Genomic DNA, 17,241 nt, shown 5'->3' on the forward strand with positions numbered 1-17,241 from the left:
AACTCATTACTTTAGCCCCATGGCAACGGAACTTGGGAAAATAATATCTGACCAAAATCTCATGTAATTCAACTCTGAGTTGTTCATGCTAAACTTTCCTTTTTTATTATAATCATATCAAAATCAACATTTGAGACAAAATACAATTTTATGCATTTATATTGGGATTTGTTGGCCAAAAAGTTAGAGCTTTCTACGTTCACGTTGAACAAGGTGGCATTGACATCACCTTAACTAAATTTTAGATAGTTTTGCAAGTTCTTTCTCTGCCCCATTGAAATGTATGTAAATCTTCTTTCAGACTCTTGCCAGTTTTACAACCCAGGAAATTTCTTTCTCAAGGACTTGGAAACCATCTCTTTGAAATGTAAACATTGAAAGAGAGACAGCACCCCCCTATCTCCCAGTCTCCAAGTTGTAAAACTACTTCCTGTCATAAAGATAAAAGAAATGTTTCTTAAGGCTGATTACCAAACACAGAAGGCAATGAGTCCCTCCACTGGGGCTCTTAAAAATGCTCCAGCCCCTTGTTTTAACAAAGTTGAGTTTACTCTTTCTCCCCTATTGCAGTAGTCTTGGATAAAGTTTTCCTTGTCTGTTTTATCTTGTGTAATGCAATTTTTACTTTGACAATGTCCTTCCAATATAAACGACATTAGTGAGTTTTCTAAAATATAAATGAAAATACTGTCATGTCAATTCCTGAGTGTAAAGTTTTTAGATGGTGCCTCATTTCCCTCTGAGTAAAGCCTCACAATCCTTTACACTGTCAGTGCCATGACTCTCCATCTGTTTATCTCTACATCTTCATCTTTCATCATTCTAACCCTGGTTCCTGTGTTTTAAGTGAACGACTTTTAGTTCTTCCAAATGCTGAGGAATTAAAACAATTTTTTTCCCTTCCATGACTCCTGCTTCAGATTGAAAGTTCCTTGATGTGTAAAGTATGTCCTGTTGACCCATTTAGCATAGAGACCCCTGTAAAGTAAATCCTTGATAAATATTTACTAAATATGGTTGAATGCAGAGATGTAAATGACGTAAGGATGTTTTGCCCTCTCCTTTTTCTCTCATGTTATTTACTTAAAACTATTTTCCCCCACTTTTTATGATGAGTGATGGAAACGGACAAAAAGACAAAGGAACTAGAAGGGAAATAAAAATTATTATTAAAATAATTCATTATCAGTGATATGAATAAAAAAGTTAGAGAAGAAAAAAACATTTTTGAAAGAGTTTATGCAATTCACATATAAAACATAAGGTGATCCACATTCTCACTGTAATTAGGAAATAAGAACACAATTTGGTAGCTGAAAAAAACAGTAAAAATGAAAGGGTGGGAGATGGAGTCATATAGAAGCTGTGTTCTGCATTTTACAACTAAAAAACCAAGGTAGAAAAACATATTTTTCTGAAAAAGTAGCTTACCTGCATAGTATAATTCACTCCAGCTTTTATTAGGTGTTTGATTAATTCTGCTGAATGCTGGAAATGAACTTTTGCTGCAAGAAATTAAATTATGATATTTGAAGGAAATACATTTTTCAGGATCAGAACATTTTTATATCATTTTTTCAAAGAGATTATGTATTTATCTTCCAAAATTATCAGCAAATCAGATAACTCAACCAATTAGACTTTTAATGCTCCCGTTTAGTTTTGGGAAGGGGACAAGTGGCAAATGTCAACAGGCTTTGCACTAGAAACTAAACAGAAAAAAAAATAATAACTGGAAAATCCATTTATGGATTTTTACTTTACATCCACTGCACATTTAAAAGACTGATACCTAGCTTTACCTGGAAAGCCAGTAGATACAATGGCAATAAAACTTTGAGCTTCACATTGTAAAAAAATAAATTAAAACAGCAGTTACTACTAAGCCTCTACTTTACAGAATGGTGATTAGATTTATTATATTGCATATCATTTATTATTTGTAATTATTCACGTATTTTATACCATTATAACAATTTTAACACAGTGAACGCCTGTCTGGATAGTAATAGCAAACCAGCCTTCTATTCCTTTCTGAGGATTACTAGGGCCACTCTCAGACACTGGCATTCTGCCTTATATTAAATTAGAAAAGAATACCTCATGTTGAGAAAATAGCATACACATATCATTACTCAAGGGCTAAATATTTAATGTGGACCATACTGGTTTTTCCTCTTTCCTTCTAGCTTCCTTCTCCCTGAACCTCAGTTCCAAAACTCTGAAATAAGCAGCACAGCAGCCTGGGTGTGGGTAGCAGCATTGTCCCTAACTAGCTATGAAGACTTGGACAAATCACTTACAATTTTTTTTGCGTAGCACTTAGCTCATACGCTGCCTTGGCAATACACTCCTACACTGTGTATCTTCAAATTTCTGTAAATAACTTTTAAGCTCACATTTTTTGACTGTCTTTGTAAAACTAGGGCAGCCTTACCAATAGTTTAAGCTTCTTCATTGTTCTAATGCTGTGGTACTGATTAATCCTGCTACAGAGCAGACAATAAAAGACTCCACATAATTGTCTATATCTTTTAAAAGTCTACCTGTAATCTTTTCTAACATTCTCTTATTGTACTTAATGGGAAAATTACCATGCCATTTCTAAGTAACTGTGCAAATTGCTCTGTAAATGTAAGCTACTAGAAATGTTAATAAATAGGGCAATGACTGAGATAAAATGATCCTTTATATACCTCATTTGTTTATTGCAGAAAACAAATTGAAAAGGACTCCATCATTCAGCTGCATGGATATAGCTGAAAAGATAAATGCATAAATGGATTTTCCAGTTTTTTTTTTTCTGTTTAGTTTCTAGTGCAAAGCCTGTTGACATTTGCCATTTGTCCCCTTCCTAAAACTAAATGGGGGCATTAAAAGTCTAATTGGTTGAGTTATCCGATTTGCTGATAATTTTGGAAGATAATAATAATGGTGGTATTATAGTATTATTGACTGAGTACCTATAACCTACCAGTCCCACGTGGAATGTGTGTGTGGTGTATGTGAGTACATTTGTGTGTGTGGTATGCGTGAGTACATTTGTGTGTGTGTGTGTATGTGTGTGTGCAAACACACAGGTGTATTTTCTTTGAAGTGACGAGTGCTGAAGGTCTGCTTACATTTTATCAGGTAGGTGAAGTCCCAGGCCCATGACTGGATGAGTCAGGGAACAACAAAATTTACCTTAATAATTAAAACATATTAACAGAAACAACTGAATAAAGTTAATATATTAAAGTGTGATGGCTAGATGTAAAATAATTTAATCTTGAATATAAGTTATTCCCACAATTGAAGCTTTAGAACCAAGTGAATAAGAGCCTCAATGCCTATTTCAAATCACCTTTCTAACGAATCAATAGCTGTGTGATTTTCGGCAAGTTATATAAATTCCATAATATTTATTTTCCCAATTTGTCAAATAACAAGAGAAGTAATACCTACTGCACAGTATTTTCGTGAAAAACAGATACTATGATATTAAAAGCTTTTAGCACATTTCCTAACATACAGTCATTACTTAATAATCACTATTTGTTATTACTAACTATGTATATGTAAGTTCTTAATACCTTAGAACAAAATTCTAATGTCCTTCAAAATGTTTATGTTCTCTTACATCATGTTTCATCTACAACAGGTATGGTATCATCTAAGTCTTTTTTAAAAAAATCATAATAGTTTTAGATTTTCAGAAAAGTTGCAAAGATAGTACAGAGAGTCCCTGTATATCCCTTACCCAGTTTTCCCTACCTGTTAACATTTTACCTTATTATGGTACATTTAGAAACATTTAGATGTAGTGTTTCCTTAACCCCTTCTGGTCTATGATGATTTCTCAAACTTTCTTTGCTTTTGATGACTTTGGCAGTTCTGAGGAGTACTGGTCAGGAATTTGGTAAGATGTTCCTCATTTGGGTTTGTCTGGGGTTATGAGTATTTGGGACAAGACCATATAGAGATAGAATGCCGTTCTCATTGAAGCCACATCAAGGTTACATACTATCTACATGACTTGTCACTGTTAATGCTGACCTTGATCACCTGGCTGAGGTGAAGTTTGTCAAGTTTCTCTGCCATGGAAGTTACTCTTCCCCCCCCATTCCATACTGTACTCTTTTGAAACAAATCACTAAGTGCAACACACTGTGAAGGGGGAAGGGAGGGAATTAAGCTTTGCCTCCTTGAGTTGGGGCATCTACATAAATGGTTTGGAAATCTACCTAAGGGAGATTTGTCTCTTCTCCCTCATTTACCTATTTGTTTATTCAAATATACACTATTTATTCAAATACATACTAAGTATATATTTATTTATTTATTTATTCAAATATATACTATTCAAATATATACTGTATATATTTATTTATTCAAATATATACTATTTATTCAAATATTCACTAAGTATATATTTATTTATATTTATATATATTATATTTATATTATATAAATTATATTATATTATATTTATTTATTTATTTATTCACTAAGTATATATATATATTTATTTATTTATATTTATTTATTCAAATATATACTATTCAAATATATACTATTTATTCAAATATATACTATTTATTCAAATATATACTATTTATTCAAATATATACTATATGTATATATATGTATGGTATATATCAATATATATACCATACATATCAAATATATACTATATACTAATATTTATTTATTCAAATATATACTATTTATTCAAATATATACTATATGTATGGTATATATCAATATTGATCTAAGCTATAATTTAACTGGGACCTGACATGCCTCTAAGTTAAGTTTGAGTGACAGCTGGTATTATCTTTGATATAAGGCCTTTTTAGTGGTATTCTATGTAAAATGGGATAAAAATACTGAGGCAGGGCAGAGCGGACTGACAAAAACAAGTTTAAGATTTAGGAAATATTGCTTCAAGGCTTTGCTTCTCTTTGCTCACTTGCCAGGTGGTCTTGGATAAATCAGTTTCCTCCTTGAAATTGATTTTTCTCATCTGTGAGTGGGGCTATAAATAGCCCTCTGTTGTAAGATTTCACATAAAATCATAAAAAAAATTCTTTGAGTACCAAACACTTCATGTGAATATAAAATATTATTTATTACTAGCATTACCAATCACATTCATCTCCAATGTTTAAAATAATAAAAAATGAGAGGTGATATGAAAGTGCCTTTTTGGGTTTTTGTTTCAAGTGGTAAAACTCATCAGAATATCATCTCAGTGCTGGCACCTGTTTGCTATGCTGCTGTTTTCCAGGTTAGTTTCCATTTGAGGTACGCTGAAGAACACTGTCCTAGTAGTGACTAATCACATGTGGTTATTTACATTTAAATTAATTACAATTAACTAAAATTTAAAAATTCAGTTCCTCAGTCATTACTGAACATGTCAAGTGCTTGAGAGCCACATGTGGCCAGTGGCTACTGTGCTCAACAGCACAGAGATGACATTTCCATCATCCCAGAGAGGTTTACTGGGCAGTGCAGGTATCAGATTCTTTGTGCCCAACTCCTCTGCTCTCCTCCCCAGAAGGGTTACAGGGCCTCCTGTAAGCAAGTCCTTGGATGTACCCCTTTGTTCAAGGTCAGACCACATCAATCAGTAGCAGCAAGTATAATACTTACTGTCAGCAGTCCCATGAATTATTAATATATTTTCTTCTTTTAAGCCATGAATATTATGTAGCACACTGGAAGCCTATAAAAACAAAAACACAAAAATCTGTATATAAAGATTTATCTATATTTGCATTTTGACTGGGTTTTTAGAACAAAAATACTCTCCTTTCTTCATTGGTTTTAAATTAGTTACCTGGTATGTGCTTTCTTCTTTAGATGGCATACCAAGATATCTTTCAGAGAAAGCTGAGGCTGTGACCCAAGAAAACAGAAATTTGAGGGTAAACTAAAAATCATTTGACTAGCATATTTCATTTAGTTTCTACATTTCACATTTAATTGTCATGCTCCACTAAAATTGATTGAATCAGAGAGGTGATAAAGAGCTGAAAACATCTCTGATAACACATGATAAATGAACTCAAATGAGCTTCTCTACATGGGGACTTTCTTGTCTATGAATCAGTACATTATATTAGGTCAGTCTGTAGGAAGTACTCACCATACAACTTCAAGTCTATAATGGGTGCAATCACTGATCCACATTTAAAAAGGTTTTCATCTGATTTTAATATCATTGATGCAATATAGCCACCATACCCCTGACAAAAAAAAAAAAGTTTTCATATATATATTTTTATATATATATATATATATATATATATATATATATATATATTCCTAGAGATTTTTTTTAAGCTTTTGGTCACTGTTTGGTAATATACATATCAGAATGTCTCATAATGTCCCAGACTGGAGCAAAGAATATACTAACATCACTATGTACAGATGAAAATTTTGAAAAGAGTTATTTAAATTTTTATATAATAAGCTATTTTAATAACTTTAGGTAAAATATAAAATTAATTATATATCATCAAGTGTCAAATATTGGCTCTTTGATTTGATATCTGGGAATAGCTCCAAACAATTTGAAATTAGGAAAATACAGAACTGATTAAATCATATCATTTTAGGTACTATATATTTAATAAAACAGTATATTCATTTAATAAAACATTTAATAATAATGATGATTATTAAGAATTAAGAAAGAGGAATTAAATATTTAAAATATTTCTTCACAAGTATAGATTCTGCTTTCAATTCCACACAACTAAAAACTTGAAAGAAACGGTATAAGATAAATACTTTTGCTAGCTAGATGAGCTGGATTATTTTTAAATTTAGTTTCTAAATATCCTCTTGAAATGCTTTTGAACAAACTTAATTATAACTTCTTAAAAAAATAAATCAAAAGCAATTATACCCCAATAAAGATGTTAAATCAATCAATCAATCAAGGTGTCCAGTTTTCTTTCGTAGACCACGATCTGACTAGAAAATTTCCAAAGGAGATTTTAATAACTACAGTAATGCTAGGCTAAGGGAATGACCTACTGAGTTGTCTGTTCATTTTAGATATTAATTCTTGTTGTGTTCTTTGAATTGTTTTTCATTTTGCCAGACAATGGAGTATCTTGGTAGGTATTAAAAAAATATTAATACCCAGGTCTTAGCACAGAAATTCTGATGCAATTGGTTCTACTTTTGAAAGATTTCCAGATGATTCTAGTGTTGTCCAGTGCTCTAGGAACCTGTTATTTTCTCTAAACTCTTGAGATGAGTAGTAAAGAATTTCATTTATGCTTATTTGGAGCATTGTTTAAAAATTGGTACTAGAGGGCTTCCCTGGTGGTGCAGTGGTTGAGAGTCCGCCTGCTGATGCAGGCGACATCGGTTCGTGCCCCGGTCTGGGAAGATCCCACATGCCATGGAGCGGCTGGGCCCATGAGCCATGGCCGCTGAGTCTGTGTGTCCGGAGCCTGTGCCCCACAATGGGAGAGGCCACAACAGTGAGAGGTCCGTGTACCGCAAAAAAAAAAAAAAAAAAAAAAAAATGGTACTAGAAAGTCCAAAATGAAATCAGACATTACTTAAGTGGTTGACAGAACATATGTGAAGGGTAGTAGAATATACCACCCCAAAGTATGCCACTTGGTATATTGATTATTTTGAGATATAGGCACTGGAAAAAACAGCAAATGCTGAGAGAAGCTTTCTCTGAACTCCCCTTATCTTCCTAAAGGCAGATCCTCCAAAAAGAAATCAATTGTTCTAGATCCCCTCCCTGGAAGTTTCATCAACCAGGGAAGACTGCCTCTTGCCACAGGAAAGGAGACTAGAAGTTGACACCACAGCCAGAGAGACTATATCACAAACTATACCTCCCATCTATTCTTCTAAAGCCCCATTTGTCTTTCCTAACAATAATTTATTCTCTCTTAAAATGCCTATATCCCCTCTTCCCTTTCCCTGTTGAAAGCGTGCAGAACTCTGTGGGGCTCCTGGGCACAGAAGCTTTTCTGCTCCCTATTTCTTGTTTGTGGGAAACTGACTCCACCTCTATGAACTTCCCTGAGTCCCAAAGGGCAGGCTAATCAGGGAAGGGAGGGGATACAGAGACAAGGGAGAAGCAAGCAAGAAACAGTAGTGCAGCCTTGGGGCAGGGTCCTGGTTCTGCCTCAAAGGATACACATAACAATATCTTTGAGCTCTTTACAGTACTAAAATCCCCAACAAATGGAAGATGTCAGCATTCTTCATTCCAGATTAAAGGAACCAGAGAAGTTCTTCAAAAGACCACCTAAGGCCAGATTAAAGTAACCACAGAAACTCAACAGACCACCTGAGACCAGATTAAAGGAATGCAGTCCCTGCACACACTCTAATCCTTATCAGCAACCCTGCCCTTGAACCATTGCTATAAAACTCCTCATGAAATCCTTCCAGGTTTAGACACACAGTTTTGAGGGGCAATGGTCTGCTGCATCCCCCTTTGCCTGACAAAGCAATGAAGATATTCTTTTCTACTTCACCCAAAACTCTGCCTCTGAGATTGGATTCAGCATGGGGGCACAGAGGCCGAGTTTTCAGCATCACTATTGAGATGGTATTTAAGCCTCATTTCTAAGCCACCTCACAGAGTTACTCATTTTCCCCAGAGTATCTCCCATGTATACATGAGGTGTACATGTCAACAAACTTCTGTTCATTTTTCTCTTGTTAATCTGTCTCTTATTGTAAGAGAATCTCAGGCAAGAACTGAGAAGGGCAGAGGGAAATTATTTTTCCTCCCCTATATATGTCAATTGTGTACAATATCTAGCTAGTACCCAGACATTTATGCAAAGCTTCTGCAACAATTAGAAACTGAGAGAAATAAAATTATCCCTTATAGAAGTAAGCCCCCACAGAGTACCTTTGCTTAGTCTCTTTGAGAGGGATGAAAATAGCCTTAAGTCAGCAAAATTAATACAAAAAAAAGTAATAGGCTTAAATGTCTTAACATATCTAAAGAAAGAAGTGGAAGGGAGGAAAAATAATTTCCTTTTATCTTTCTGAGCTCTTGGCTGAGATGTCTTCCAATAAAAGACAGATTAACAAGAGAAAAACAGATAGTTTATTTACTTGTATACCTCACCTATACATGGAGATTAGCAGGGAAACTAAGTAACTCCCTAGATGGCCCAAGTCACCACCTTAAATACCATCTTCAACTAAAAACAGAAGAAAAATGTTGGGGGAAAGTCAGTGATGGGAAGTTATCAGGAAAAGAACTGTAAACAAGGGTAAGGTTTGTTATGTAGATTTAAGTCAGTGCCTTCTCCAGTGATAAAAGTTTCTTATGATTTAGAGTCATTCTTCCCTTCCTGGTAAAGAGAGGGAGACACAAATAGAGGTTTTCTTTATAAATGTAAATGCCCCTTGCAAAAGTGTAACTTCTACTCTGTTTTTAAAGCTTCTCCCATTTATGCTGTGTCTCCTGTTTATGCTGTTTCTTAAAATAATCAGCTCAAAATAATCCTTATGCCAAAGAGGCATATTCTGGCATGGCATGTTCTGCTCCCCTTCAGAAGTATGAAGGTGTGGGATGAGTCATGCAAAGCAAGTAAATAAATAGCTATTATAGAGCAAAACTGTAGAGAGACTTTGAAAATTCTGTCCCTACAAGGAGCTTTTCTGGTATATCCTTTCTAGTTCTCTGTCATGGAATTGAGACCATGGTGTTGTAGCCAAGAGGTTTCAAATATTTCCCAAGTGGCAACAGTATTCTCATAGTGAAAAATGTATCTTAGTTGATAACTTTTCTGGTTCTAATTCCACAATAACCAAACAATCTTTCAACTGATAACAATTCTGTTATTTACATAACTTAACTACTTTGAGAGATAGCTAGATATTACTATCTTGAGAATAACTGTATATCATATTTAAATAAAATAAATTAATAAATTGGTATAATTTTTTTTATCTTAGTTTCACATGATTCTCAGAGTCATTATCTCCAGGAACTAAGGAGAATGGTGTCTTCCAAAGGAGGGGCAGATTCCAGAACAATACCTGAAAGTTCTTTTAAATTATTTGGGAATCTTGTTAAAAATGCCTATTCTAATCCAGTAGATCTGGGATAGGGCCCAAGATTTTGCATTTTTAACCAACTCCCAGGAGACGTTTATACTGCTGGTCCATATTTTGAATAGAAAGTTCTTATTGTGTAATAATGTAATAAAGATTCCCAACATAATATCTTCCTAGCTTTAGCCAGCATTCCCTTGACCAGTGGAACTTAAAAAATTACGTATGAATGCCCTCAAAAACAATTGAATCAATATGTGGAGAATGGGCCATGGAGCTCTCCATGTGATTCTAACTGAAAGCAGGGTTGTAAATCGCTGTTGCATAAGACATTGTATTTTACTGTTTAGAAAAAAAAAATCCAGGATTTGGGATTAATGAAGGTAAATACTCTTTAAATGGTAGTAAAAATTTTTGAATAAAATTCTCTCTATAGCATTTAAAAATCTTATTCAAAATACTGCTTTAAACTGATTTATTTCAGTTAATAAATTCTATTTTTAAAAGAAAATCAACACTGGCAGGAATTAAAATAAATTTTAATTGCTTTCCTTCCTCTTTATCATTTCATATTTATTCACTGAATGCCAGAATAGATAATGAACAAGTTCTTGGAAAAATAATATTCCACAAGGATATTGGAATCAGATATAAGAAATCAGATATAAATTCTAGTAGACATAGAATGGTGATTTTAACTTCCAAAGCAACTCGTATCTATCAGGAAGATACCAAAAACTGGGGTTCATCATACTGACTCTTGTCAACGAGAGGACATTTTTAATTTGATATAGGTCAATAATAGTCAATAGTTGGTATAGGCTGCTATGTTTCAGTTGTGTTGTCATTTTATTTGTTTCTCAGTGATCAGACTGTTCCATTCATTACAATTGTTATGTCATATCCATTTGCAAAGCATTTTAGCATTACTTATAAAATTTTAACAAATTTATCTAGATTTTTAAAAGTTTATTCCATGGACCTAAAATATAGATAATTTTGTTTCTTTAAAAAAATAATTTTTACCTGTGGTGTAAGAAACTGAATCCAATAGATAGAAAGACTATAAAAACAGGAGGTGAAATCTCTAATACCATTTTACTAAGGACTTACGTTTTCATGGGCCCCAGGTTTTGAGATACTTAAGTGACTTTTTGAGATAGTTTTCAAGAGTTCATGATTGCAGTCAAAAAGATATACTGACAGAACTGAAAAAAAACACGTTTCTCCTACAGCCTTTGACTTGTATGATTCTTTCTGAACCACATCAGTTGTAATACACAGTGAATTAATTTAAAGTAAAAATACTGTAAATATGTTATGAATAACAAAATTTATTGTTGCATTAATTTCTCTTTCTGATCTTTCATTGTCAGTGTATAGTAATGCAAGAGATTTCTGTGCATTAATTTTGTATCCTGCAACTTTACCAAATTCATTGATTAGCTCTAGTAGTTTTCTGGTGGCATCTTTAGGATAATCTATGTATAGTATCATGTCATCTGCAAACAGTGACAGTTTTACTTCTTCATTTCTAATTTGTATTCCTTTTATTTCTTTTTCTTCTCTGATTGCCATGGCTAGGACTTCCAAAACTATGTTGAATAATAGTGGCGACAGTGGACATCCTTGTCTTGTTCCTGATCTTAGAGGAAATGCTTTCAGCTTTTCACCATTGAAAATGATGTTTGCTGTGGGTTTGTCATATATGGCCTTTATTATATTGAGTTAGGTTACCTCTATGCCTACTTTCTGGAGAGTTTTTATCATAAATGGGTGTTGAATTTTGTCAAAAGCTTTTTCTGCATTTATTGAGATGATCATATGATTTCTATTCTTCAATTTGTTAATATGGTATATCACACTGATGATTTGAGTATATTGAAGAATCCTTGCACTCCTGGAATAAACCCCACTTGATCATGGTGCCTGATCCTTGTAATGTGTTGTTGGGTTCTGCTTGCTAGTATTTTGTTCAGGATTTTTGCATCTATATTCATCAGTGATATTGGCTGGTAATTTTCTTTTTTTGTAGTATCTTTGTCTGGTTTTGGTATCAGGGTGATGGTGGCCTCATAGAATGAGTTTGGGAGTGTTCCTTCCTTTGCAATTTTTTGGAAGAGTTTGAGAAGGATGGGTGTTAGCTCTTCTCTAAATGTTTGATAGAATTCAACTGTGAAGCCATCTGGTTCTGGACTTTTGTTTATTGAAAGATTTTTAATCACAGTTTCAATTTCATTACTTGTGATTGGTCTGTTCATGTTCTCTATTTCTTCCTGGTTCAGTCTTGGAAGGTTATACCTTTCTAAGCATTTGTCCATTTCTTCCAGGTTGTCCATTTTATTGGCATAGAGTTGCTTGTAGTAGTCTCTTAGGATGCTTTGTATTTCTGCAGGGTCCATTGTAACTTCTCCTTTTTCATTTCTAATTTTATTGATTTGAGTCCTCTCCCTCTTTTTCTTGATGAGTCTGGCTAAAGATTTATAAGTTTTGTTTATCTTCTCAAAGAACCAGCTTTTAGTTTTATTGATCGTTGCTATTGTTTTCTTTGTTTCTATTTCATTTATTTCTGCTCTGAGCTTTATGATTTATTTCCTTCTACTAACTTTGGGTTTTGTTTGTTCTTCTTTCTCTAGTTCCTTTAGGTGTAAGGTTAGATTGCTTATTTGAGATTTTTCTTGTTTCTTGAGGTAGGTTTGTATTGCTATAAACTTCCCTCTTAGAACTGCTTTTCCTGTATCCCATAGGCTTTGGATTGCTGTGTTTTTGTTGTCATTTGTCTCTAGGTAATTTTTTATTTCCTTTGATTTCTTCAGTGATCTCTTGGTTATTTAGTAACGTATTGTTTAGCCTCTAACTGTTTGCGTTTTTTTACTTTTTTTTCCTGTAATTGATTTCTAAACTCATAGCATTGTGTTCAGAAAAGATGCTTGATATGATTTCAATTTTCTTAAATTTACCGAGGCTTGATTTGTGACCCAAGATGTGATCTATCTTGGAGAATGTTCACTTGAGAAGAAAGTGTAATCTGCTGTTTTCAGATGGAACGTCCTATAAATATCAATTAAATCTATCTGGTCTATTGTGTCATTCAAAGCTTGTGTTTCCTTATTAATTTTCTGTTTGGATGATCTGTCCATTGGTGTAAGTGAGGTGTTAAAGTCCCCCACTATTATTTTGTTACTGTTGATTTCCTCTTTTAGAGCTATTAGCAGTTGCCTTATGAATTGAGGTGCTCCTGTGTTGGGTGCATATATATTTATAATTGTTAAATCTTCTTCTTGGATTGATCCCTTGATCATTATGTAGTGTCCTTGTGTCTTGTAACATTCTTCATTTTAAAGTCTATTTTATCTGATATAAGTATTGCTACTCCAGCTTTCTTTTGATTTCCATTTGCATGGAATATCTTTTTCTATCCCCTCACTTTCAGTCTTTATGTGCCCCTAGGTCTGAAGTGGGTCTCTTGTAGACAGCATATATATGGGTCTTGTTTTTGTATCCATTCAGTGAGCATGTGTCTGGTTGGAGCATTTAATCCATTCACATATAAAGTGATTATTGATATGTATGTTCCTATTATAATTTTCTTAATTGTTTTAGGTTTGTTTTTTTAGGTCCTTTTCTTCTCTTGTGTTTCCCACTTAGAGAAGTTCCTTTAGCATTTGTTGTAGAGCTGGTTTGGTGGTGTTTTTTTCTCTTAGCTTTTGCTTATCTGTAAAGGTTTTAATTTCTCCATTGAATCCTTGCTGGGTAGAGTAATCTTGGTTGTAGGTTCTTCCTTTTCATCACTCTAAATATATCATGCCCCTCCCTTCTGGCTTGTTGAGTTTCTGCTGAGAAATCAGCTGTTAACCTTATCGGAGTTCCCTTGTATGTTATTTGTCGTTTTTCCCTTGTTGCTTTTAATAATTTTTCTTTGTCTTTAATTTTTGTCAGTTTGATTACTATGTGTCTCAGCCTGTTTCTCCTTGGATTTATCCTGCTCTGAGACTCTTGGCACTTCCTGGACTTGGGTGGCTATTTCCTTTCCCATGTTAGGGAAGTTTTCCACTATAATCTCTTCAAATATTTTCTCAGGTCCTTTCTCTCTCTCTTCTCCTTCTGGGACCCATAAATGCGAATGTTTGTGTGTTTAATGCTGCCCCCGAGGTCTCTGAGGCTTTCTTCCTTTCTTTTCATTCTTTTTTCTTTATTCTGTTCCATGGTAGTGAATTCCACCATTCTGTCTTCCAGGTTACTTATCCTTTCTTCTGCCTCAGTTATTCTGCTATTGATTCCTTCTAGTGTATTTTTCATTTCAGTTATTGTATTATTCATCTCTATTTGTTTGTTCTTTAGTTCTTCTAGGTGTTTGTTAAACATTTCTTGCATCTTCTCGATCTTTGCCTCCATTCTTTTTCTGAGGTCCTGGATCATCTTCACTATCATTCTTCTGAATTCTTTTTCTGGAAAGTTGCCTATCTCCATTTCATATATTTGTTTTTTGGGGGTTTTATCTTGTTCCTTCATCTGGTACATAGTCCTTTGCCTTTTCATTTTGTCTATGTTTCTGTGAATGTGGTTTTCGTTCCACAGGCTGCAGGATTGTAGTTCTTCTTGCTTCTGCTGTCTGCCCTCTGGTGGATGAGGCTATCCCAGTTGAGACTCTTAAGACTATAAATAATGAGTAATTATCCCCATAGGTTAAGATTTAAAAAGCTTCCATATTCATTGCACTTTTAAAGTTGTTTTACCTTCTCCAGATATCCATGTCTCTTGTCTCCTCAAATTTCCCTGTTTTAGACCAATCATGAACTCCTAGTGAAATTGTTCCTCTCTAATGATTGAAAATTGCTGTCTCATCTTTATTCTTGATTCCCTGTCTGCTTCTTTGCTTCATTTTTCTGAATTGTAATATCATTATCTGACATTTTATATACTTTACTAATTATTTTTCATTTATTTGTTTTTCATTTATCTCTCTTCACTGCATTAACAATTATATAAAAGATAGACTTTGTTTTGTTTTGTTTTGTTTTGTTTCAGTGACTGCTGTAGGTCCAGTAACTTGAAAAGTGCAAGGCACATAGTATACACTCAGTACATTTTTTTTAATGAATTAATTTTATTCCCATCAATACTGGCCTGGTAATCATAGCAATATCTGTTCTCCGTATGATGTTTATAATGTTTTAAATTTTGCTACCTACTTTTAATTTGTGTCATCAATTTTTAAAAAATATGTCAGAAAAAATTTCTTTCAGCAGTTTTCTTACCTTTAACACTTAGATATAATTACTTGGTACAGTGAACACTAATATTATTACATTATATTATATGAAATTAGATTAGGTCCTAAGGATAATTATTCAAACTAAAATGGTTCAAAGTCTTTCATCAAGTCATATGAATGATTATTGAGTACAGATGGCCAGTTATTATACTATTAGCATATTAGCTAAATATGCTAATAGTATAAGCTTTCCATTTATCCAACAAACAAGTTAGAAAACAATATAGACAAAAACATACTACTTAAAATAAAATTTTAAAATGCACTACTAATAAGCAATACCTAGAAATAAATATAGCAGGGAAGATATTTGACATACATAAAGAAAACTATAAAATTCTACTGAGAAATATAAAATAAGAATTAAATAAAAGAGATGTACTATGTGATTCAGATCAAAACTACATCGTTTGAAAAGTTTAATTCTTCTCAAATAAAAATTGTTTTAATAAAATTTTAGTTAAAAAATTATAGCTGAATATTTTGGGAGAATTTATAAAGTGGAGAAAATAGGAGAGGTAAGTGAAATGTATTATGAAAGAAAAGAGGGAAGAGTGGAAAATATTTTAAAGTATTAAAATGTATTATTATTAAGCATAATATTATAATTAAAAGACTATAAGATTAGTCTAAGAACAGATAGGCAGGTTACACCAGAAATAAATCCAAGAATATCTGAGAACTTATTGTTTAGGTGGCATCATAATCAAAGTGTTAAGGACGATTTAGTCAATCAATGGAGCTGGTGAAACTGACTAGCTATTTGAAACCAAATATATAAATCCTCAGCATACAAGTGTTATGTACCTCTCTCTGCCCCACTCAAACAGATACATAAAGAGAAAGTCTAATAAATACTTATTTTGATAGGAATGAGACCTTTAAAAAATAAAATCACTGGAAGAAATCACCAGAGAGAAAATCTAATAAATACTTATTTTGATTGGAATGAGATCTCTAAAAAATAAAATCATTGGAAGAAATCACCAGAGAAAGGATTTGAAAGGTTTTGCCAAAAGATAAGAAAAACACTTTAACACTTCAGTTTTTTTAATTATCGTAAACAAAACTGAAAGTCAATCAACAGGCTGAAGAAATATTTCAAACAAATGTGAAAAGATTGCTATCTTTAATGCATCAAAATCTCAAAATTGCAATAAGAAAACAAATACATATATTCACATATATGAGACCAATATAACTGTGTATATATGTATATAAATTGACAATTCAAAAATAACATTGTAAAATGATTAATAAACAAAAATTAATTTTATGTAGGAATTTCTAATTCCATAAGAATGGAATAACAGAAATGAGATTTACCCTTCCATGTGAAACACCTAAAAATATGGGCAAAATATATGAAATAGAAGTAATTAAGACATTGGACACTGGGCAACAAAGGACAGTGATCACTGAAAGACAGAGAACAAGTCAACCCTGGGATTGCTACAGCTTCCTGCCTGGAAGAGTACAGTTAAGGCACAGCAGCACAATATATCCAAAAATGAAGCACACAGAGAAAAATATTTTTTAAAAATTAATATAGTTTTGGTGAGTTTAGGGAAAAATTCAACTGGCCTAATTACACACCTATTTGCAATCCCTGGAGAAAGGGGGCAGCAACAACAAAAAAAATTGAAGTAATAACTGAACATTTTCCAAATTTGAGGAAAACACTAAAGCTAGAAAGCCAAGAAACTCAGTGTACCTCCCTCCAAAATGATAAGGTTTGGCTATCTGGTGGGAAAGAGAGAATTCCAGATGAAGGAAAGAGCATGACATGAGTTCAGTTCAAATTCCTTTGCAACAAAAAATCAAATAAAACATAAATACCCTGAAAAGGCTTATAGTCTAACATAAGAAATGAATAAGAATACAAATAAATATAATACATTGCATGATGGTAT

The 17,241-nt window shown here is 33.2% G+C and overlaps 1 protein-coding gene across 5 annotated transcripts in view; it reads right to left on the bottom strand.

Annotated features, from left to right (window-relative positions):
- DPP10 (dipeptidyl peptidase like 10) overlaps positions 1-17,241 on the bottom strand; it is a gene marked incomplete at both ends in the record, with an annotated part of 1,304,794 nt that overhangs the window by 192 nt on the left and 1,287,361 nt on the right. For all 5 annotated transcript variants that reach the window (XM_082841087.1, XM_082841086.1, XM_082841085.1 and 2 more), the window contains 4 exons: positions 1,432-1,505; positions 5,641-5,713; positions 5,828-5,886; positions 6,137-6,236. In XM_082841087.1, coding sequence (XP_082697213.1) covers positions 1,432-1,505; positions 5,641-5,713; positions 5,828-5,886; positions 6,137-6,236 — 306 coding nt within the window. The remainder of the gene's footprint in view (positions 1-1,431; positions 1,506-5,640; positions 5,714-5,827; positions 5,887-6,136; positions 6,237-17,241) is intronic.

Source organism: Leucopleurus acutus (assembly GCF_964270905.1).
Source record: "Leucopleurus acutus genome assembly, chromosome: 6".
Taxonomy (NCBI): domain Eukaryota; kingdom Metazoa; phylum Chordata; class Mammalia; order Artiodactyla; family Delphinidae; genus Leucopleurus; species Leucopleurus acutus.